At 38.2% G+C, this 25,748-nt stretch overlaps 1 protein-coding gene across 2 annotated transcripts; it reads right to left on the reverse strand.

Annotated features, from left to right (window-relative positions):
- Positions 1 to 4,266: 4,266 nt before the first annotated feature.
- On the reverse strand, positions 4,267 to 24,187 carry LOC114136206 (SPRY domain-containing protein 3-like). Of its 2 annotated transcripts, none has more exons than XM_028004057.1 (11): positions 24,065 to 24,187; positions 22,572 to 22,719; positions 22,409 to 22,484; positions 19,611 to 19,735; positions 18,705 to 18,837; positions 18,437 to 18,625; positions 10,789 to 10,938; positions 8,094 to 8,151; positions 5,554 to 5,673; positions 5,363 to 5,481; positions 4,267 to 5,265 (listed from the first exon to the last, which is right to left on the reverse strand). In XM_028004057.1, the coding sequence occupies exons 2-11, from the start codon at positions 22,697 to 22,699 to the stop codon at positions 5,131 to 5,133; spliced, it is 1,233 nt and encodes a 410-aa protein (XP_027859858.1). In that variant the 5' UTR covers positions 22,700 to 22,719; positions 24,065 to 24,187; the 3' UTR covers positions 4,267 to 5,130. The 2 variants fall into 2 exon arrangements, with proteins under 2 accessions (XP_027859858.1, XP_027859859.1); XM_028004058.1 differs by having other exon boundaries at positions 24,076 to 24,182.
- Positions 24,188 to 25,748: the final 1,561 nt, after the last annotated feature.

The following is a 25,748-nucleotide window of genomic DNA, read 5'->3' on the forward strand; positions in this document are numbered from 1 at the left end:
GTTTTATGTAAAATGATTTTGCTTTAATTTAAACCACAATAATTTCTGCTGGTGTAAAGACAATGTTGATTATTACAGTTATAATAATGCAATAAGATACATTATATTAATACACCTGCTAAATTTAATAGACGGTTTCAAATGTTTATTGAATTAAATATAATTTCTATTCAGGGCCGGCCTAAGGCATAAGCAAACTAAGCAGATACTTAGGGCCGCAGGGCCACTAAGGGGCCCCCTGAGTGGAGCTGATTTTTTTTTTTTTTAGCAATAATTTCTATGTCATTATAATATCAAAAACACACAATTTCACTATGAACTGATACATTTTACAATAATGTATATATTTGATAATGTATGTAGAAATCATTATTTTATGATAAAAAGAAAAAAGAAATGCTCTTGGGGCCCCCTGGTGGTCGCGGTAGGACCCCGCAGGCTTCACGGTAGAGCTGCCCAGCAACCAAAGGTCCAAAGCTCCGGTCAGAAGTTAAGTAAGCAAAACAATGTCTCAAAAAAAGGACTTATCCTTCAGGGAGGGAGAGAAGAAAGAGGGAGAATAGAGAAAAGCCGAGATAAAGGTTTGTTTTATGTGCCTCGGTAAGTAATGTAAAAGATTTGTAAAGCTGCTAATAGAAAGTTAGCTTGATAGCGACCTGGAACGATCCAACATTTATGCTAGCATATTTATGTGAAGCTGAGTTTAAACTTTAAATGAGTTGATTCTCACTGTTGGCTCTGTATATTTCTGAGGTATTTTGGCTTCAAAACGCCGTGTTTGATGAGAATAATTAAAACTTCTCAATGTTTGACATTGTCTAGCAAAATGTTTTTACGTCAGGCTACATGGCTGCTACATCGATGCTGTAGTTGGGGATTTGTTGTTTGCTGCTGAGCAAAATCATTTTGTGGCTAAAACAAAGATTATTTTACATGAACTTCTAAGTTATGTGAAACTTCTGTTAACATCATTTGAAGGCTCAGAATCAGTCCAGTACCAATACACATTTTCAGAGGAGAATTACATTTTTAGCTATGGAGTTACGTTTAAGAGAAATTTATGTAATCAAATAATGTCATGTAGAGCTGCACCGATTGCAGTTTTCTGGCCGATCTCTGATTACCGATCTTTAAAAAGCCTGACCTGCCGATTTTGATTTTGGCTGCTATGAATTTCTTTTGTCTGTCTGAAATGTCGCTAAATGTAGCAAGAAAGTCACTGAGTTGGCAGTCCATTTTGCTCTTCAACAGGAGTAAATATTAGCAGATAATTGATGTCAACATACAGACACTCACATGTTGTTAAATGTAGCTTTTAAAACAACCTTCATTGGATAAAAGTGAGCACCTGAGCGGTCAAAAATATTTCCAGATATTTGTGTTTCCTCTAAGTGGAAGTTTAGCAGTCATCTCCCAAAGGGCAATTTGCTTTGCAGACAGCAAGATAAATATGTAAAACAAAACAAATTACAATGTTAGCACACACCAACACCCATGCAACACAGTACAATAGGGATGTTGTGGTGTACTATTGCTGCTACTCATTAAATGTGTCTGAAGTGTGAGAGCGCTGTGACAACAGAAGGAGAAGCGGAGTCGGCACTGCGGTGAGTTTAAATATTAATTTATTAACATTTTTGGCATTATTGCTTTAAACATAAAAAAAATAGAGGTGAAAGGAGAAAAAGTACAAATTAAGGACGTGTTTGTTTGAACTAAAGATAAAAATGCTGCAGATATTCCACTGAAGACCGTTCATCGGTCTCACCATCAAAAGTAAACAATAAAAACAAACTGAAAAACACCCTCTACAGTACAGGATGACGTGATTTTACACCAAGCATTTTCAGCACATAAATAGCAGCAACTCAGCGTCAAAACGAAAAGAACAACTTGCTCTGCCTCGATCAAATATTCCAGCAAAGGTTGAAATCCAGCAGCCTGGACTCGGCTGCATCTTTCATTCAAACCTTTTACTGTCCGCATCGATCGAGTTTTAACACAAATCCTCTTTCTGTGGCAGATTATTTCATAAAGGTTCAACATTTCATGCAGGACAATCTGCTCATTCGGCCTCATGTTAAGACATATGTATAGGTTTATCTTTTAAAGGTAGAGCTTAACAGGGAACTGTCTCTGACAGAACAGTACTGGTGATAGAAAAAAGACAGGTGAGCCCTTTAAATGTAGTCATTACCGACTGAAAGACACCTGAAGAACATACTCCTCCAAACATCTACAGGTAGCTGTCAGAACGTTTTCTCAACAGATCTTTAACTTTCTGCAGGCATAAAGAAGGATGAATCTTTGTCTTTGCTAAGAAGTAAAAAAAAAAAAAAAGATGACAAGAAAATGTAGAACAATTTTGGCAAAAAACAAAAACAAGCAAATTTGTCACAGATCAACAAAAAAAAAAAAAAAAAGAAGAAAAAAAATCAGAAGAAACTTAAGAACACATTTTGATTATCAAATATACCTGAGAACAAGTATGGCTTCAATTTCAAAATACAAATTTAACATTTACATCTAAATTTTGATTAAGCGGTGGGGAGAAAAAGACAAACTTTTAAAATCTCCACATGGAAAAGTTAAATAACCAAATTCCTCATTGCAGTTTTCCACATGAAATTAAATATCAACATATAAAGTACCATTTTTTTTTTTCAATCTTCCAATTATCTGTCTCTGTTTAGTATTTTTCCTTAGTTTACAGTCACGGAAAAGATTGTTTTTCCAGCATATAGGAATAAAGACGACAATTTGAAACGCTGTAAAAAGTAATTTAAAAGAAAAATCTGGAAATTAGGACAACTCCACATCCATTCTCACTTGAAATAGCTAAAGTTCACACATGCTTATGATATCAGCCATGTCTGATTAGAACAACGACACTTTACGTAGATTTATCCTGTTTAGACCTCGGTTTGTTTAAAGTGCTCCTAGCTGCTGAAGTGAGATTGAAGGCCATTCAGAAAGAAGACAGTAGCAGCTTATGAGTCTGTGAGGGATTGAAGGAAATTAATATCAGCCATTCTAACGAATGGAAAATCATCTACAAGTGAAGGACATTCAAAACAGTCAAAGCTCTCAGGCCTGGCTGTCCGACAAAGTTCACCCTGAAAGCTGACAGCAAGATGCTGAACGAAGTCTCCAAAATCCACCAGGGCCGTACAGAGCGGCTCTCGCTCCCGTTAGCTTCCAAGAAAAACATGAAGATTTTACTGGAACAAGCTGAGAGAACCATGATCTTTGGACAGGTGGGGGATACTTGCTTTAAATCAAATACCCATCAAATATCTCAGAGCTCAAAGTGAAGATTGGGGCAAATGTTCCTCAGATTGTCAGCAACAAGAAACGTCTAACTGAATCTCAACCTAAGTTGGTCAGACTGGGTGCAAGTTTTTTTTTTCTCAGTTAAAAATCACATTACTGCTGATAGTTCTTGTTCAATGAGTAAAACAAACTTAATTTAATGTGTGTACATGTAAATGAATCCCCGTCTTTCACAAAAAACAAAAAAGTATATCTGAATTTAGTATTTTCCCCCTCAAATTTACAAAAAAAATAACTTTTTAACTGTGAGAATAAAGGGTAGAATATGAAATGTGATGATAAAGATTCACCTGAATCACAAAGGTTTCTAGACAGAAAAAAACACATTTAAAGTAAAAACAAAAAGTGAAGACAACTTTTTGTGATGACTGTCCACAGAGAGAAACCCTCAAAAACACATTTCAAAATAAATTTCTAAGTCAAAACTGAAGAAACACAAAAACTTGCCAAATATTTTCGCTCTAGTTTCTAGTCCAATTACCTTAGTACAATTGAAACAAGACAAAGCTAACTTTTCAGCAAGATATAGGAGCTTATTACTCAAAAAATCCTAGTTCCACTGGCAGATCATTTCACTTATAACAGCACATTGATCCCCTGTTATAAGTGAAATAATCTGCAAGTGGAACCAGAACTTATAGATCAATATTGCAGAATTATTTATGTAAAACAAACTGCTTTAACTTTCTGAAAAGTTACTTTAAAGTTATTTTTGTCATATTTCAGGCTACTTGGTAAGACTTTGTGTTTTTGCAGTGAAAGAAAGGAAACACCAACCAGAAATAACATCCAACCCTGTAAAAGCTGTTTGTTTTGTTTTGTTTACTGATTGTTTTCCATTTCAGTATATTCTAAAAAAAAAAAAAAAAAAAAAGATCTCATAATATTGCTTAACTTTGGTCTAGTTTAGAAGCATAAAATGTTTCCATCATCTGGTCAGTGAGAAAACCAAAATGTGATTTCCTCAAATAAATAGCCTAATTTTTTTAGATTCATTCTATAAGCGTCATTTAGTTTAAACGTTTCAGCTGGGTTCAGATTAAATAAGGACTCTCTTTAAAGCTTTAAGATCCACTTTCTCTTATTGCAAGGTAACAAACAAGAAGCATAAAAATAGCTTTGATTTCAACAAATTATTATTGCACTTTTATTTCCTCATAGTTACCTGAAACAGCTTCCTCCAAACGTGCTGCGTTAACCTGGTGAAGCAGCTGGTTCTACCGAGTCGCTGCTGCTTCCTCACAGGACTGTGAGCCGTCTCACCACTGAGTGTCAGTAATGGACCGTCGACAGGAGCTCACAGTGGGAGCAAACACTCACAGTCATGGTAAAATGAAACTACACCTCCTTTAAATTCAGGGGCTTTTCCATTTCTGCCTCATCGTTGTAGAATAAATAAATCACATTTGCAGTTTTCAAATAATTTCATAATCTAGTAACTCATTTTAACCAGGACTGCCTTTGCTGATCTGTTTGGTAACTGAGGTCTCTTTTACTTGGACTTTTACATTCATTATTCAAGACCTTTTTTTTTTTGGCATTTCATTAAGCCTCATGTGTCAAAATGAATAACTTTTCCCTCCAAACTCAGCCTACTTCAACAATTTCTTACAGTACAAAAATCATTTCATAATAAAGCCGTTTCTTTTAGGCACAGATGTCTTAAAGACCTTACTTTCATGAATCTTTAAGACGCGTTTTGTCAGCATGTAAAGTGATGTTTACGCCGTAAAGGTGCAGTGAAGATTTGGAGGAATCATTCATCATCCCAAAGGTTTCTAATTTTCCTGGTTTCTGTCACCCACTGAGGGGGTGGAGTTCAACTCTGACCTTCTCCCCAGTGCTCATCATCCCAATGGTGGGATAGAAACCGTTTGGCGGCAAGGCCACTTCCCTTTTTCCCACCACCTTCCCGTTCCGTGTGAAAAACACCTGTTCCAACACAAAAGCAGGAAAACAAGCGGTGAATGTCGACCAAACGCATCCGAGTTACGAGTTTTTACATTCCTGCCTTCAGACAGAGTCTCACCATGACCTTCCTCCCCTCCAAATCTTCCCCCTCGTCCTCCTCTTCGTCGTCGTTGTTTGCATACAGGTTGTTCTGCACCTCGCTGGAAGCCACGTCCAGGTCAAAGTCGTCTGCGTCATCTGAAAGACCGGCGTCAGCGTTAGGGAGCCGATCAAAGAGTTAGGAAAGAGAGACGACGTGAGGACGTTCACCTCCTCCATCCACGCTGAAGTCTCGTGGGAACATGATCCCGCAGCCCATGATGTCTCCTTCGAAGCAGCGCGGCCCGAACGGGTCCCCCACCCCGCTGCCGTGGAACAGCTTCCCGTCGTCTGCGACCAACCAGGAAGACGTTAAAACCCAAAATCCAGCTTTTATGACATGTTAACGTTAGAGATCATTATTTTTGATACAAAAGTTTTATGGCCTTGTAATTTCCTACACAGACAGCTGACTTGACCCTTTTCTGATCTTTCATCGACTGCCAAGCCTGTCACAATAAGCAATTAATTGCAGGACTAATTAAAAGGAGTTTGATCATTTCCATTCTGATGATTAATAATTTTTGAAGAGTAATGTTGTTTACAGAGACTTCCTAATCCATTTCATTTATTGTTCTTGGTTGTCGTTTTATTTCGAATATTTAAAATATCTTCCAGCTCCAGTGTTCAGTGTTCTTTACAACATTTAAATTTATTTAGTTTTGAGAGGGTGAGCTTCATTATTATGCTGTTAACAATATATTATTTGAAAACCGTCTCAAAGCAACAATATTATTGTTTATTGAAATAATTACCACAGGCTGATCACCCTGTGCTGCGAAGCACTGATGAACTCAAACTAAAGGATCCACAACGAGAAGTACTGGATTCACTGTGATGGAGATACTTTTCAGCAGATCCACATTTCTGTTTCAAACATCCTGTTTTATTGAGCTCATCTATATTCAGAGAAACTGGGTTTAGTAACAACTACAAAGTATCAACTGGATGTTCTTCCTGGCATTTCCTCAGCCTGCAACACAATTAGTTGAAATGAAAAGATTCAATCTGCCAGACAATATAATCCCCGTGCAACATTCGTCTTCATGCTTCCTTCAAAGATCCGACTCTGATCTACAATGTTGTCCATTTTCTGACTGTTTTCTTTAAAAAGTTTTTGTTTGCTTCACATTTCTGTGTAGTGCCAGCATTGAACATGCTATTTGTTGAATTTCTGTTCCACTTTTTCAAATATTATCTCATTATGATATTCACACAACTGAAGGCAAAAGAAAAAAAAAGATGAAATGTCTTTTAATAAGTGAATCTTATCACATACTATAATCATATGAATATTAAGATGACCTGAAACACAGAGCTTTGCTGAGATGTTAATTCCCCTCTGACTTTTCCACATTTTGTCACATTAAAACAACATCACCTAATTGGGTTTCATGTGAAACGCAGAGCATAAATAAAATGGAAGAAAAATTATAGTCTTAAAAATTTGATCAAAATCCAAATTAAAATTTAAGCCATGTGGTGTATTCATCTTCAACCCTCAGATTTTAACTGTAGTCGTTAGAAAACCAGCCTCGTTTATATAAAACGGGAGGGGCTGGGGAACATCCACGTTCTCCATCAGACCAGAGAAATGTCTTCCACATGTTTGCTGTGACGTCTTTCAGTTTCCTTCAAACAATGGCTTTCTTCCTGCCACTCCTCCACTAAGCACATTAAGGATCGATGACTAAGGCTGCGTTCCAGTTGTAGAGGAAGTGGGAATTCTGAGCTGGGTTTGACGCAAGACCCGCGTTAACGGCGTTCTATTTAGGGAGATGAAATTTCAACATGGCGATGCCCATAAACATTGTTTCCAGTAGCATAAAGGTGATTTGAAGCTTTACTTTTCACCACTTTTAGTTTGTTCAGTTTAGAGTTGCAGACGCTAAATGTAACGCAGATTTTAGATACACTTTTCCACCACGTCTTCCTGTTGCTGATGTGAGTCGGAGTCGCTCCCAGTTTCCCAGTTGGAAATCCAACTGCAGAGGACTTTCCAGTTGATTTTTCGGACTGGAAAGTCAGAATTTCCCAGTTCAGAGAGCAACTGGAACGCACCATCATAGTGCTGTCAACAGCCTGAGCTGCAGATCCGTCTCTGATCCGTCCGCTGTTGCCGTTTGCTCTTCAATGTTCCCTTCAGGAACAGCTGGATTCATCCTGAGATTAAATTACACCCAGCTGGACTAAAGCAAATATGCACAACTTTGAGTGTCTATCACATAAAATCCTATTGAAATACGTCATAGTTTTTGGTTGTAATGCGACAAAATGTGAAAAAAGTAATAGTTATTGGGAATCCAAGCCAACTTCCACGTTCTATTTCAGACGCTCACCAGCATGAATAACAGTCTGGATAAACAGGAATCAATCAGACGCTTGGAAAAGAGACGATTGACCTGCTGCCCCATCCTGGTCATAATGAACCTGCTGAGCTAGTTTTCACATGTCCTCTTGGTTATGTTTACATCCATCCCGCCGCTATCCAGGCAACAGCCTGTGCTGTCATCCAGCCGGTCGCCAAAACACACCCAACTCTGCATCCAAGAACTTTTTGTTCTCCTCTTGTGTAATAGTATTTTTGTGTGATTTCATACTTTTCAGGAAGTGGGAAGTGTCAAGTATTGAGTTTCTTTCCAAGTGCTATTGAAACTGCTCTTAAGTCTTGAATCTATAGAACATGAACAGACAGATCAGAGATGATTCACCTGCATGGTAAGCGATGGAGCCTTTGTTCCAACCTGGATGTTTGTCCTTTGGATAGTCCTGCAAACCAAAAGACAAATTACCTAATTAGAAATAAATCTATAGAAAACATTAAAAGTGTCTCAATGAACCAAGTTAAGCTCTTAAACCATTTGCGTGTCAGCATGAATCTTGAGGATGGCTTAGTGGTCAATTAGAAGAACTGTATCATCTTCCATCAGATGTAGCCTCTAAGCTGTGAAGGATTTTTCGGGTTGAACCGGGCATCCTACACGTGTTTTACTGGTCTTACCATTATTTGAATTTTTACTGGTTAAATCTGGCAGCAGGGACGACCACAACAAAAGACAGAACGAGGAAGGATAATCCGATTGGTTTGATCAGCGGTCATATACCAGTTCAAATTGTGAAACAGAACCAAAATCAATGGAGGATGTGGCAATATGAAATCCTTAAGAAGACAAATAAGCTCTTTGTGCAGGAATTTCAAAATAGACGTTAAGTGGGCTTGGCACAGCATACGATGCAAAAACAAACAGAGCCTGGTGAGGTTCAGGCGACTCAGCTGCGTCCGGTTTCTTGATTAGTTCTTGAAGTCGAGGTTCATACTCGGAAACAAACTTCTTCATTTAAAATGGATCAACATAGAGGAAAGGGGGGACAATCAGCAGATAATGCGACCGCAAAAACAGACTTCTTTGTGAACGGTTTACAACGTTAAAGCGACTCGAGTGCGTAGACGAAGAACACTGAAGATCACACAGCAGCGCATTGTTTATGGAAGTAACAACTGATAGAGGCATTTTAAAGTTATTCAGCAACAGGAGCTGACAGCATTTGTCACATAATCAACAACACAAACATTAAGAAAAAGAACTCACAACTAACAGCGACAATAATGTCTGAAGAGAAGCCTGTTTGGATGTTTAGTCAGAACCAGTAGTGGATGGATTGTGATATGAAGCGCTTCAGTAACAAAAGCTTCTTTCATAAGTTTGTAATTTTAATTTTTGACCATTTTTTATGCCTGGACTTACTGCATCCGGCTTTTTCTGGTGCAGAATTATGATGCATGTCTCGCATCAATGACATACAAGTTGGATAAAGTGTGACATGACTCTTCTGACTGCAGAGGCTTTGAAAACAATCAGATATGCATACGATTTGGCACCACAGATTGGATTGTTTTGGAGGGGTAAAAAGATCAGAACCGGGCTGATCAGACTGCGATGAAAAAGTCAGATATAGGTCTGCTGTGAGAACCTAGCCTAAGTTAGCCAAATACCAAAACCTTTTCTCTGTCACCACAAAGCTTCCTAGAGGAGACACTCTTCTGCTCCACCCCCAACATCTGATAAATTAATTTTTTTTTTGATGAGCTGAAAACATTTATTTAAACCAAAGAAATCTGTAATGTTTTCCCTGCCATGAATATGTACATGAAATGATTTGTTTACAGGCAGAAGCTAAGAAAATGTGACAACAGAGGCGGTAATAATGGCTTGGAAAAAAATGGGAGGGCATGAATTGGGAACAGAGCAAATTGAGAGTACTAGAAGGAAAGACTGCAGTAAACCAACACAAACACCACATACCCATTGACACTTTCCCCTTGCTAAAGGAAACAGAAAAGGAATCCACAATAAACAATTGCTCATTTATCCAGAGTACTTAACCTCTGAGGTAATAAGCGTCAAGCTTGGGTTACGATGATAGTGAAGAAGATGTTTTGATTTTTGCAGCAGGAGGTAATGCTTCCCATCAGCAGCCTGATGCCCTTACAAGAGAAGATGTGAGGAATGACCCTCTGATGGATTTATAATTCCTCAACTAACCGCAGACACGGCAAGAAAAACAATTCCAGGAAAATAATCAACCAAATAACAGAGCGCTATTCTCTACCCTGTCTGACTTGAGGGTATAACAAGCCCACACAGAGTAAGTCAGAGCAGCGCAGACGGGGCAATCTTAGCGTCAGCAGCAATAATTCATCATCTCCTGGGCTGTGGGTGCTATCGCAGCTGGCAAAGCAGTGCTGCGACTCTGATGACTGATGTTCAATCAATTAAAGGCAAACAGTTGAGAGCAGCAAGCGAAAGCATGCAACAACATCGCATTCCATATCCATACACACACACACACACACACACACACACAAACAACATGATAAGTGCCCCCTCAGCAATTACTGCAGCGTTTTATTTATATTAAAACAGGATGGGCTCAATGTTCGCAATGATTTCATTTGAGGCGAATGACGGCAAACATTCAACGAGGCTTATTTCCAAAATACATATCACTTATTACCTTTTTATGAGGGGAAGAATTAAGTAAGACTTTATGTGCCAAAATTCATTCCTATCTACAAATGGAATTAATATTTCTAAAAAAAAAATAATCTGATCTTATCTCTTTGCCATATTGAACTGTAATTCCTCCATATTGGATCAGCGCGTAAATGGAAGAAACAACTTTTGATGGAAAACCGGACATGGAGGCGAAATGAGACAATATTTATTCAGTTGTTAACTTTTCCTCTAACAGTCATCCATCACTTGCACTGGAAACACTGAGAGCAAAAGTACATACGAGGGAGACGGATGGCGAGGTGTTTGAGGAGGAAGAGGAGCATTTAATAAAACACAGAGCGTGTGCAGTGAATTAATCTCTGGATTGATGTAAGGCAGCGGCTCTCACCCTGCGTGCCAGACCCAGGGCGATGTAACACTTCTCTCCAGCATCGGTGATCTCCAGCTCGTAGTAGTGGAAGCGAGGGTTGAGAGGTCGCCGAGCCTGAGCCAGGCCCACGTCCATGATCCCCTTCCCTTTCCCCATGTACTCCAGCAGCTGTGGGTACGAGAAGAAAAATGGCCCCAACATCACTGGTTGACATCAAATCAATAATTTTAAAAAGTTGCACAGAGATCAATATAATTTTTTATTTAATTTTGAGAAAAATTAGCCTTTTAAAGGGCAGTATTAGGTATTCTCCAGAGACAGTGTCATTTTATAGCACAATCAAACAAGTGTGTTACCTTCAGTTGTTATTAAAATGCTTTATATATCAAATATAACTTTAAAGAAATTTTACTTAGTAATTTTAAGCCTTGAAATTAGGTCTTTGTCTTTTTAAAACTCCTGCTCTTTCTGAAAAGCCTCCTTCAGGAAGTCATCACAGTATCACTCCTCTATTAACCCTTTAACAACATTTTTACCAACATTACACTGAGAAGTAGCTCATATAATGAACTCAGCAGATGCTCGGTTCCACCAGGTGTTTGCTAATTTCTGCAGGCTGGTCTGAAGGAGCTGAGTGGGGGAGTCAAAGAGAGGAAGCTTTGAAACTTGTAAACTGCAGCTCTGAGGAGGAGCTGCGCCTCAAAGATGGAGCTAAGTCCAAACGGGCTTTTTGCACAGCTGAATGGTTGCCATGGAGATTAAAGGGTTTCTCAAACATGCATAAGACTTAAGACAACACTCCAAGTATATTTTTGATGAGAATAAAGCATCATGTAAAGCGTAAAAAAAGTCAATTTTACGTAACGCTGCCCCTTTAAGTAATTTTAGAGAGACAACTTTGTTCGTTTCAGTCTTCTATCCAAAGCAACTGACTTTACTGTTAGAAATAGATGCTCTGCTTCCTTTTCCTCTGAATTTAAGCGAAATGGTTCCCTTATATGCAGTAGAAAGGAGAAGTTCAGGAGAAGATATTATATTCTCCTGAACTTGTTGGAAATGAAATAAACTCTGAACAGAAGTGAAAACTAGCAGCTAGTCAGACATGCACTTCCTGCTTTAGCTGACCTTAGCAATCAAAATGAAAACATTCATATCAGCTCTATGTTTTATTCAAATGTAAACAGTCAGGCACATCTGGAGCTCTTCCAGCTGAACTACCTCCGTGTTTCTAAGCTTCATGGTTTGAGTCATCCGGCTGCATCAACCTGCCAGATCTATTGGCTTTCTGCCTCAGTTGTGCAGCAGCGGCAAATAGATTTTATAGCCGTTTGATAATTATTCAGGCGGAGTCCATTTACCTGGTGAGCCAGATTGATACAGAGTACATACAGTAAGTCCAGCTAGTTAGCTTCCAGCAGCTTATGAGAATGAACTCAATTCTCCAGATAGGAGAGCTATTATAGATGATAATGTCACAGTAAGTTCAAACTAACCCTTTAGTGTTAAACTGTTTATCTGTATGGAAACCAGTTTTGATTGGTTTGAAACCCCCACCTGGTGTGATGCTACGGTTTTGAAAGCAGCAAACCGAACACACAGCATGATGCTACCAACACCGTACACAGTAGTCGTTTTTTTAAGCTTTTAAAACCTAATTATGCAATTGGTCAGTTTGATGTTGGGGATTCGTTAAAGCTGTTCCAGAAGCTTGTGTTTAGGATCATTGTGCTGTTGGAACACCTAGTTTGGCAAAAGTATCAATCATCTGTCCTAAACTGTGAAATTAGAGACAAGAAATTTGGTTAGTTAAATTCTTTTTTTTTTTTTTTACCCCTCTAGGGGGTCTTTTTGTGGGCTCTAGTGTCCCTTACATGACAGTAGACTGACAGGAAATGGGGAAGGAGAGGGGGGAAGACATGCGGCAAATGTCGTCGGGTCCGAGAGTCGAACCCGCGACGGCCGCGTCGAGGACTCACGGCCTCCAAATACGGGTCGCGCCAACCGCTACGCCATCACGGCACGCCCGGTTAGTTAAATTCAAAGTGCTGTGCGACCAGTAACTGTGCCTCACCAATAGGATGCTGACTGCTTCTTTATCCATTAATTAACTTTCCAAAACCTTTTTAATCTAACTAGGCCATTTTTTGTGTGCATTTACATGATACCAGGCCATTTATATTAATTAGATCCCCTGACTCTGAATTGCTTCTCCTCGTGTAGGAGTGCTGCTATGATCTGGGCATCTCTGCCCCCTGCAACGGGGATGAAAACTGTGAAATCCCACCAATGCAGCACTAATCTCTGTGAAAATGTGTGAAAAATGTACAGTACAGACCAAAAGTTTGGACACACCTTCTAATTCAATGGGTTTTCTTTATTTTCATAAATAATTTCATATTTTCTTTAGTTATAATTAACGTTACCTATAACCTTTAAAGTGTTTTTATTTAGGCTAAATTGAACTAATGCTAGCTAGCATCTGGGGTTTGTCCTCTGTAACTGAAGTAGGTGTGCGATTTGTAGTTGTCATTAAAAGTTGTTTCTCATTTAAATGGCGGATTTGAGGCTTTGAATCAGATGCTAACTTCAATGTCTTTTTCAACTAGAAAGGCTGTGACAGAAGTTATTTACAGTACAGACCAAAAGTTTGGACACACCTTTCTAATTCAATGGTTTTCTTTATTTTCATGACTATTTATAAGGCAAGAAATCCCACTTATTAACCTGACAGGGCAGGTTGACCTATGAAGTGAAAACCATTTCAGGTGACTACCTCTTGAAGCTCATCAAGAAAATGCAGAGTGTATGCAAAGCAGTAATCACAGCAAAAGGTTGTTACTTTGAAGAAACTAGAATATAAGGGGTATTTTCAGTTGTTTTACACTTTTTTGTTTAGTGCATATTTCCACATGTGTTATTCATAGTTTTGATGCCTTCAGTGTGAATCTACAATGTCAATAGTCATGAAAATAAAGGAAACTCATTGAATTAAAAGGTGTGTCCAAACTTTTGGTCTGTACTGTATAAGTAAAGTTGATTTTAATCATACTCTACTGGGCTCAACTCCCAGTAGAGTCCAGCAGAGTACCTTTTCTCCCTACTCTGAGAAAAAGTAGGGCTTTAGTTGGGATCAGTCGGCACTCAAAAGACATAATTTATGACAGTTTCGTGGCTGCTTAAATCTGGAGCTGATTTAAAATAATTTCTAAGGTTTCTACGGTTATTAAAATCCATAGATCTGTCTCGTAGTAAGGATAACTACACACACATGCTCCAGCTGCAGCAGCGGCATGTCTGCTCTGTTATTAAACATTAGGTATTAATCAACCACTTTGGGCAGCTGTGAACACTTATACCTGTATTTGACAAAAATGTAGCAGTCAAAATATTTTGAAAAGGCTTTGATCAGAGTGTCTCTTTCTTTTTCCCTCTCATTGGAGACAATAATAGCAGAAATCAATGATTCTTATAATTAAACATTTGCACAATCATTGCAGGGTTTAATGTATTTAAATGTAAACTCCTCAAAACCCTGTAAAATGGTTTAAATATTGTTTTTGTTTTGTTACTATGGGGGTTTAAAGTTAAGAGAAAATATAAACTGCAGAGGATATAAACTAGTTTACTGAAATGAAAGGCTGGGAACATTCAACCTGTGAAATTATATTAGAAGTTCACTGTGAATTTAAAATGCACTCTTTTTCTGAAATTCATTTAAGTTTGATTTCCTATTATCAGTCCACTCTGAAAAAAAGAACTATTTCAATGAAACCTTAATAGACCCAAACTAATCTTACTCTCAAAAAATGATGTAGTTTATGTCCCACTTCTGACCAGCTGGAGCTAAAGTCATCTTTCGTTTCCTCTGTAAATCATACAAATCATAAAGAAACTGTAAAGCTTTAAAAGGTAATTTAATGACTGCATTAGCTGAAGGTTTGCAGGCACCTTAAGTTTGCCATAAGTTTGCCTGCTTGTGTAAACCTGCAGTTTTTTGAAACAGGATGACGGCAGTTTTTATTTGTGGAAATGGGAGATAAAAGATCATTTAAAGCCGTCTAAATAGAATATAATGCAGAAAAAACTAAGATAATGTCTTTTGATTAGTGAGATTAATTTCACAGTAAAACAAATCTGATCTCATAAACTATTGCCAAATAGTTCTAAACACCTCTCAGGTGCGGAGCACTGTTAATGCAGCGGTGGAATATAAGTATGAACATTTCCTGACACATGTGAGTGCGTTTGGGTCATCAATGGAGGGAGCTTGTGGTGCGCCACCTGTAACACGAAAGCTCACGTCTGCTGCTTTAGTTTGTCAGGCTGTCACTACTAGACTCAACATCGAAAGCTGCTGAATGTGTCGGGACAAGCCGGGTTACAAATCCCAGGAGAGATGGATGTGCACAGCGTGTAGGCGCAGTTCACAGCCAAACCATCACTTTCTGTTGCAGCTGAACTAAAGACACGCCGCTCTGGCTCCGAGATAAAACAACGTCGATGGTTTATTCATCATGCTGAGCAAGCAGAGTTTGTTCAGCAGATTGTTTATACATGATAGTTTGTACAGTGAATGATAAAATTCCCAGCATGAGGCTGGCAGCACAGTCAAATAAGAGCCTTCATGTTAAGTTTTATAATTAAAAGTTGTTCTATTCAAGCTTCAGTATGAAATAAATAAATAAAAAATAGCCCAACTAGCACTGGGACTAGCAACTAGCCGGTTAACTAGCACTATTTTTATTTTATTATGTTAAAGGTAACTTTTGTAAAAATATCTCTCTTTACATATTTGTTTGAACTATCACTGTCCTGACAATAAAATATGAGATAACCTGTAAGAAAAAAAACTTCCTACTCCCAATACCATCTGCACAAATATAGTGGCGCATCAGAAACAACCAGAGCCAAGAGGAGGGTTTAAGCGCCATCAATTACACTTGTGTACGAGGTGCTCACACCCTTCATCCATTTGCTCTCTCCCGACTACAGTTTTCCTATAAAAGTAGCCCCAAATTTACACTGAATCCAGCTCCGCCGTGCTATTCCCAGGCAGACAGCAGTCATTACAGAGAACCCCAGTTTCCACTGCTTTTGTCCCTTCTCCACTCTGAACTCCAGAGCAGCAACAAGACACATGCGTGGAAAATGAGAGATCACACGATAAAGCCAGTGATACAAAGAATGAGTGGTATTATATAAAATACTGCAGTTCTCAACTTCCAGAATTAATATTCATCAGACAAAGTGAAAAATGAACAGTAATCTAGATTACTTTAAACACAGTCAGTTTGGGTCACCAGGTCAGATACATAAATCATTTGTGTAGCTTTATTATATCTCAATAAATCTGAACCACAACAGGTTCTAGCTTTATAAACATCGACATTAATTTAGTATCTACACACATTATGAATTGACTGTCCAGTAATTATGGCTGCATGATTTGCACTTCTTGGTCTAATCTGTGATTTAACTACATTAGACAGCTATGGTCTGCTCCCATTCAAAGGAGAAAGGTTTGATGGAAGAATAGAAACAGATACACTTTGTGTAGATAACTATTGAAATTTAAAGCTCACAGTACAATATATTTAACAGCTATCACAACTATATACAAGGGAAGCTTAAGCAACTCTGTAACACTGATGTGATCTGTTTACTCAAGGTGTATAGACTGCTCAGTCCATTGGATCAGGGACATTTAGCTGATGTAGAGGCTGATTTGCTTCCTAAATGAGCTGCAAACTCAGAATAAACAGAGTGCTGCCTGTGTGCTGCAGCGTCTAGATGGCGCAAGCTGGATGCTGCACAGAGCAAGCGGAGACAAAATGACTCAGGATGAGCCATTTTCGTGTCATATGTTGCATCTCTGCCACTCTTACTTCTATTTATAGCTACAGTGACTGACAATATTATTCATATAATTTGACTTTCTTGGGATTTTGTGTGACAGACCAACACAAAGTGGAGCAGAATTGGGAACCTAAACATGACTAATAATCTAAACCAGGGGTGCCCAAAGTCGGTCCTTGAGGGTCGGCATCCTGCATGTTTTAGTTCTCTCCCTGGTTTAACGCACCTGGATCAAATGATGGCTCGTTAGAAGGCCTAGAAGAACACTGACATGCTGAAAAGGTTACTACCACCACGAGGAAGAGAACTAAAACGTGCAGGATGCCAGCCCTCGAGGACCGACTTTGGGCACCCCTGATCTAAACTGTTACAGCTTCACAAAACCCAAACAACACAGCAGATCCTTCATGGAAAAGGTTGAGGACAAGTTTAAATCACATTTAGGTTGCAAAACTCAACAAGGACGACATTATTCTGAGAAGCAGGTAAGAGATCTGCAGCTTCCTGAGGAAGCTGCGGAAATAAACACCTCAGGTGAAAACAATGAGCTGAAAGGACACCTACTGTACTAGTTGTGCACTCCACAAATCTGGGCTTTATGGAAAAATTAAGAAAAAAAAGCCATAGTATAAATAAAATTTTCAAGAAGTCAATGTTTTAAATTCAACACAAGCCATGTAGGGGGCAGAGCAAACCTGTGGAAGAAGGTGCTCTGATTAGATGAGACCAAAACTCAACTTTCTGGCCAAAATACAAACACTCTTCACGGAGGAAATCCGTCACCCTAAAGAGACCATCCTCATAGTGAAACATGGTGCAGGCACTATCATTTGGTAGAGACTCGTTCTCTTCTGGGAAGGTGGATAGTGCTGAATACAGGAAGAAAACCTGTCATTAAAAGAAAACGACTTAAGACTGGAGCAGAGCCTCATTTTCCAGAGACAACAACCCTCAACATAAATCAATGGGGTGGTTTAGATTCCAGCATATTGATGTATTAGAACAACCTGGTCAAAGTCTAGACCAAAATCTGACCGAATCTGCAGCAAGCCATAAAAACTGCTGTTCACAGACAATCCCTCTATCAAATCTGACTGAGCTTGAGCTGATAATGAGCTCAGCTAAAGGACTAAATAGAATGTAGATCAAAGTTTTCAGATTTTTATTTGTAAAAACTAAAAATAAAACTTTGCATAATTTTCCTTTCACTTCATAAAATGCTACCCTGTGTTGGTCTAACGGATTAAATCTTAATACATGGACGATTGCAGAAGTAATGTGACAAAATGTGGAAAAGTTCAAGAATAATAGCTACTTTTGCAAGGCACAGAACGTTCCGTTTTGTTTTTTGTTACATTTTTGAAGTAGTTTGGGGTTTTTGGGGAAAAAAAAACCTGCCAAAATATTCAGAGGGAGACTTGGTAAGTGTTTTTAGGTGTGAGGTTTTCTTTGCTAAAGCTAGAGAACGGGCATATTTGATTAACTTTACCCATTTAACACAGCACTTACAATATTTATTCAGACAATTTTTCATACTGCTTTTTTCTTTTCAGTAAAGGTGCCATCAGTACTCACAAAAAACTCTCATGGACAAAATGAAGAAGAACCGCAGCCCCATCGAAATGCAGATTTTCTCACATTGAGGCCTGAAGAGGAGGCCTTTGCACCTCATCTTCATCTAATTCCATCTCGTAGTTTTTAAACGTCCAACTTTTAGATGCTAATCACAGCTGACGCTGCCTGAAGTGACTCACGCAAAGAAATTTTTGCACATTTCCCTCAGGACTGACAAACCCTCTGAATGACTTACCGTGCCCGTCACTTTGACGTCATGGAGACGGCTCCAGTCCTCTTCATGACTATCAACTATCATCTGTCCATCATCCTCCTCCATCCTCCATTCAGCATTCAGGTCCAAAACCACTTCTTCCCCCAGCGAGTGCATCCCCACTGCAGGGTAGAGATCTTCAGGAGACGCTGGGATCTCAACACTGCCGATCTGAGCAAACGTTTGGAGACCCGGAAAATGTTTAGAGACACATCTGGTAGGGTTTGTATGTGAAAAACAGGATACTTACTTCTTCACCATTCTTGGTAAAATACACTGTTATCTGTCCGTCATCGGAGTCAAACGATATTCCACAACCAATTTTGTCACCTCTGCAGCATTTGGCACCGAACTGCTGTCCAACTGTGCTGCCATTATAGAGCCTGCAGGGAAGAGACATAGGACATGTTAATATATGAAATGTGACGGGTTATTTGCCATGCCAAGGCTTATCATCATCTAAATACAAGACACATACAACACTTTGAAGAGAATTGAGTAAAAAATATAAGAAGTGCTGAAATAACATGCAGCGACTTGAAACAGAATTAATATCTCTTCAACTTGTTACATTAAAAAAGCAAACTATAATGTATTTTTATTTGGATTTATCAAAAAAACAGCATCAACTAATGGATGACTGAGGAGGAAAAGAAGAGGGGATTATCTTGGTAAGTTTGCAGTTGTGCCATACTCTTTCCATTTTAAATAGATCAAACAAAGCTCTAAGCGATGTTCAGCTGTTGGAATATTATTTTATAGCCTAACACTGCTTTAAAATATACTGTATACTACTTCCCAGACTGGCTGGAAACTGAGATCAAATTACAAAGGCAATGCTAATAGAAATGCTAATGTAAAGAATGAATTAGTAGCACTTCAAAAGGTTGGACTGGATTTTATTTAGGGGTATTAGGTTGAAGGGAGCAGAGATACAAATCACACCACACTTGAGATTCTTATGTAAAAAAAAAAACAAAACACAAAAGAATCAACATTAGTCCATCACTTAAAATCCCAACGAAATACAGAGAAATTTCTAATTGTAGTTTCACAAAATGTGGAAGCGTTAGCGAGGCTTGAACTGAGCCAGAGATGAACTAACCTGCAACCTTACAATTCACAGTAAAGATTAAAACAAATCATCATGACCTACTTGCCATCATCTGCATGAAAAGCTACAGAGTTTGGGAGCCAGCCAGGCTGATGGTCCAGCTTGTGGGACTGAGGCACCAAACCGACAGCAATCATCCCCCTCACTCCTGTATCATTGACAGTCACCTGGAAAGAACAAGGACTTCATTATTGCAAGATAAACACATGCCAAGAGCCAAAGAAGCCCTCTGGGTGGGAATGCATGTTTATGTCTGGTATGTTGGGACAAACACGGGAATATTAGAAAACGAGAAGCCGAGAGGAGATTTACTGCCTCTAGTTTTCAATGACAAAATCGATTAGATTTTATTTTGCTATGAGTTTGTTCTGTTTTTGCTTGATTACATTTCTAAGTCAAGCGTTCATAACTACACAGTGACCACATGACATCAGCTTCAGGGCGCCTGATGGGGCACATTTATAGCACAATCCACAGAGACAAGGAAGAGGAAACTTTCAAATGGTTTCCCATGACCTCATTTCACCGCTGGTTCAATGGGCATAAAAAGAAATAATCCTGCGATTCCCTGTAACCACCAGAGAAACCCCCACATCTCCAATCAGATCTCCAATCGGTAAACGTTTCACTTACTGCCACATATCTACGGTTTTCTTTCTCTTCCTTAACAGCTGAGTCAGAAGAATGAGCCGCCAGTAAGTTTCGGGGGTGAAAACTTCACCGCACATTAAACCAGCCAGGATGTAACTGTAAGGCAAGTTAGAGCATGCCGAACTCAGAAACACTCACTGTCCTCGGATGCTTGTCATGTACAGTATCTAGATCACAAAGAAATGAGCAAACGCTCAGAAACCACAGTGACGGCCAAAGATAACTGAGTCATAAGCGCCCAAAGGTCAAAAATTACAGCCCAAGCTTATCTTTATGCCTCGGTGCTGCAACTGTAAGGACCGAATTTTTAATAATCTGTTAGAAAACAGATTAGTTGGGATTTTCTGAATGTTAGTTAAGTGTTAGAATTTGAGCCGATCGATAACATAATTAAAGTTTGACATTCTTCAGAGCAAGCCGGCATAGTTTAGGGTCTTTTAGTGCAAATTCAACACCACAAAAAGTTTTGCAATGTGGATTTATAGACATACAGAGTTCCTTTGACAAAAGTTTAAATGACCAAATAATTACAGCTATCTGAGTAATGAGCCTACTACATTTCTACTTGTAAAGAAGAACTACTGAGTGGTTTTACACATTTATTTTGAATGTTTCCTCTGCAGCAGGAAATACAGTTCTGCTCAGAAGTTTTCCCACATTCACCACAAATATCAATGTCATCATTTTGGTGCTTTTAATGATGCAGCTGAACCGTTCTTTTTCCATTGTGGATTTATGATGCAGAGTTTTCAAAACAAGAAATAGAGGCAAAATTTTGAGTTTACTGAGGTTTTTACCCAACTTACACAGGATTAAAATTACATAATTTGGCTTAAATATATGAATATTTACAACTAATATTTAGTTAATTCAATTCAAAAATATAGTAGTAATATTCATTTTATTTTAAATATTTATAGATGTGAGTAGGAAGGATCTCCTGCAGCAGGTAGGAAGAACCCTCTGACTCAAGAAAACTTCCTGAGTTGATTCATCTTTCTTTACACAATCAGCTCCAGAACAGAGTCAGCCTTCTTTAAAAAGGCATGTCTTTTCCAGGCACATTGTGCCATTTTACAGCACAATTAAGTAACTATGTTACCTTCAGTTGTTAGAAAAATGCTGTTTTTTCCAACATGACTTTAAAAAAAAATTGATTTTGCAATTTGACGCCTTAAAATTGAGCCTCTGTCCCCGCTTTCAGTGCGTCATCACAACAATAATTCTCATTAGAAACTGTTTTTGTGAAAATAGGCGGCACTTAGTGGGAGCAAGGCACCCCCGGATGTTTGCCATGGGAGAATAAAGTATTTCTCAAAGATGAATGAAATAATCAAAGCAAAACTCCAGGTCTGACTTAGATGAGGGAAAGACATCATATCACAACATAAAGCTCAAAAAAGTCCGTTTTACACAATACTCTGCCTTTAAGACTTGTTTTGAGAAAACCAAACAGCATATCAACACAAACATCTCATCAGCTGCCATGAACTGTGGTGCAGGGTTGATGATTCAGGCTCATTCTGCAGCTATGGAACCAGCACACCCTTTGGAGTCATCGAGTCCGTCATGAACTTCTTTATAGCAAACTATTCTAGAGTCAATCTGTTCCAGCATCCTGGAACAAGACAATGAACCCAAACACAGCAGTAAATCCACAGTGAATGGCTGAATAGGAGAAACTCAAGCTGTTGCGATGAATTAATAAAGCAGAGCTCTCAACCTGACTAAACCGCAATGGCAGGACTTTAAGAGTAGTACATGGACAACATGAAGTGATGTTGTAATAAATAGTGGGTCAAAATTCCTCTATAAAGATGTCAGAGACTGATAGGCATGCCAACAGCAACTACTTCGACTCATTCTTGCTAAAAGGTGTTGACTAATTTTGGGTTCATCTATGATAAATAATGACAGTCTGGCATAGCTTGTATTTCTTTGTACACCCGAGGCAAGAACCTGGTAAACTCTCAATGAATTGTACCATGCAACAGCTGAGTAAAACTCTTAAGACTGAAGGAGGGTGTACTTTTATTTCCCCAAGACTGTGTATCACATGGTGAGTAACACTAAAGCTGCTGCTTTCACATTAATAGAAACATGCATCCTGTCATACAACAAGTACCAGAGAAAATATGAGCTCCTGTGTGAAAAGAAGAATAGAATAAGAAGGAACCATCAGCTCTTACTTCAAAATAGCGCCTCTTTTTTGACAAAGGTCTGCCTGACACAAAACAGCCGACCTCATCTGAATCCCCATGGTACCTACAGATTCATCAGGAACAAGACAGAGTTATTACTTCAGCTGAGAGCATGCGGCTTTCTCACTTTCAGCTTGTCCGTCACTATTACCTGAGCATGTCGCCATCTCTGAACATATTCCTCCACCGATCCCGGTAACGCACTGCTCGCACATCACGAATTTCTCGAATTCGTCTCCTCCAGTTCAGAAAGCGATAATGAAGGTTTATGTCGTCCATGTCTGAAAATCATCCCCAGCCTGAGGCATAAAAAAAAAAAAAAAAAAAACAGACACCGGATGCAGTCGTGGTTTTAAACATTAATGTTCAGAAAAGACACAAAGACATGAAAGGTAGAAGATTGAAAAAATAAATCAAACAAGAGAATAAAGTTGTGGGGTTTAAACACATTGGAGTAGAGATGTCTTAGTGGTACTTTAAGTAGTTTTATGTGCATCATTATTTTGTTTAACTTAATACAGTTTTCCGTTGAACTTAAACGTTATCTTTTAAGTTAACACTCTTTCCCATCCAATGTTAACCACAGGATGATCACCACTGTTGCTTAACAACAACATGTTTATGGATTTATGGTTTATGGCCAAACCCTTCCCTTTGAGAAGTTTGAGATTTTCCATTTAATCCCATATTCCAGAGACAAGTACAGGCCTGGACGTAGACTCAGCTGCCGATGGGCATAAACACAAAACAGTTTTAACGTGAGATGGTATTGGGCCTTTTCCTCAGGTCTTTAGATGCTTAGAAGCACTTGTAAAAATGTACCGTTCAACAAAAAGGGAGTCACCTAACCAAACTCAGAACTTCAGTTCAGAAAGTCTAAAAACACAAATACAGATATGAATGGTATATTAAAGCTCAGCATAAAATATTCAAGTAATTACAAATTAGATCCAGTTAACTTTTTTTATTTTTATCCGGTGAATCTGTGACTGGCTTTCCTGTAAACTAAAAAGTAGTTTATTATTAAAAAGTTTATGGCGCAGTTTTGTAAATCTACATAAAACGTATCCAGAATGTAATATAATTTATTATTGTATATCTTTTTTTTTCATTCCTATTTTAATGAACCATATATCATAACATCACCGGGTATCGTTGTCTACATACTTTACTGCATTTTGAGTAAACTGAATTGATCTGTTTGTCTTTCTACCGGCAAATAAATCAGAAGTATCTTCCTGCCTGCTACATCACTCTCATTTACCTAAAACTGAACTCTGTATGTTTCCTATGTGGAGGAACAATGACTTGAAACCATGAGTCCTTTATGGCTAAACTGACGTCTAATATCAGTTAAATGTGACTAATTACCTGGACTTAACAGGTCGTGTGTTCTGAAAAAGTAAATAAATACCGGAGATGCTCAGTTTTAATGATGGTGTATGAATACGTCCTAAACCATGAAATTACGAGCCGCCCCTAAACGCAGCCTCGTAAAGTACACGCAGGACTGTTGGCCGGCTAGCTGTTTCCAGCGTTAAAACATTACCGCGCCGTGGGGCTGATTATGAAACGAAAACAGCAGTTTACCCCACGTCACGCCGATGCTATTCAAAGACTCTTAATCTTATGCTGGTTTCTTACTGTTTTATTACTTGTAACGCGTCGTCCGTCGGGTTTTTCTTCTTAATTTCTGGAGGTGAAGTCTGTCACTTTATGTCCAACCTGCTCTCCCGGAAGTCCCGCCCCTTCAACCAATCAAATGTGAGAAACTTTTAACCCGCGCAGTGCCAGAGCGCAGTAGTTTTGAATGTATTTTACTCATTTTCTAAAAACGATATATTTTTTTTCTTTTTTAATTTTATGTGCTTATTTTGGTCCATTTCATTTTGTTTTCTTTTTCACTTGTTTTAGTTATGTACGTGCTTATTTTATTTTAAAATTATACTTTACAGTATGTGGTGAGAACTATCTTTTATTTCTGGCTTTTGACTTCTTATTTACAAAATCAGTGTTGTCACAGACTGTGTAACAGAGACCACTGCCGTAGGTCAGTGACTCAGAGTGTGGAATTTACAGCCTGGGACTGTTCTGCCCTAAGCTGCTAATGTTACTCACTGAGCATTTAGCGACACACCTTGACAAGTCATTTCCTCACAAACTGCAACCAAGTTTGAAATGCTGTGAAATCATTCAGGATACTTTTATTAAAGAAAAACATCACAAACTGTATACTGAAACGTGTCAGAATAAAATTGTTCTACTCTCTTGAAATTAATACCTTTTTATGTCAAAAATCAAATGACGCAATTTAACTTGCAGGATTTCTAATATTGTTTCCATGGTTGTTTTTTATAAATTAATGTCTGTAGTGACTATAATATGATAAATGCTTTTATAAATTAACTTGTAATCTGGTTGACAAATGTGTCTATTCCAACTACAAGATCTGAAGCCATTTGTTCTCCAATATAAATACTACTGGTGGAACCTGGGTTACGATTAGTGGTAATCGGAGTAAATTTTAGTATTACACTGTTTAAAAGGAAAATATGAAACAAATAACAGTTTAATGTGGAGTTTAGCCCCAAAACATCTAAAGCTGGACTAGTTTGAGCATCTTCCTTCTACCTACATGTTAAGTAGGAATTTGGATCTTGGAGTAACAATAATTTCCAAGTCAGAAAACCAGTAAGATTTATTAATTGTTGGCTTCAGTTCAAATGATCTATTTGCCAGTTTTGTATGTATATTTCGCTAAAGTTCTTTAGAACTTAAAAAAATTAATAAATAAAAACATCCATGCTTTTAAACTGGCATATGAGTTTATTTTTCATTGAAATAATGGACTAAATGGCAACCAAGAGCTTAAATCTTATTTATTTTAGCTGTGTGTTATCATCTAAAAAAATATTGTACCATCCATTTTCTTGTTGGATCCGAATCCACTGATCAAATTAAACATCAGAACTGCTAAATATTCCAGTACCAAGGTGGTGAAATGATCATCAAGCACCATCAATTAACCAACTGACAATACAAGCTAACAGCAGTGCATGTATCTGCATTTTATACATTAAAACACTAAAAGAAAAACCTGTACAAAAAAGGTACTTTGTGCATTTTTGTGCAAAATATTTAATGTAATAAAAACCACCAGAAATGTAAATTGTGTAACTATTGCAAATATCACTATAACACATTTTAGTCATATTGGATTTATGGCTTTAGGGTTAGGAAGAAACTTCTATAGTTTGATCTTTAAATTCTGACTTTAAGAGGACCTTTCTGCACTTTTTTCCAAATTTAATCTTAAAATGTAAATCTA

The sequence above is a fragment of the Xiphophorus couchianus genome, chromosome 20, assembly GCF_001444195.1.
Source record: "Xiphophorus couchianus chromosome 20, X_couchianus-1.0, whole genome shotgun sequence".
Taxonomy (NCBI): domain Eukaryota; kingdom Metazoa; phylum Chordata; class Actinopteri; order Cyprinodontiformes; family Poeciliidae; genus Xiphophorus; species Xiphophorus couchianus.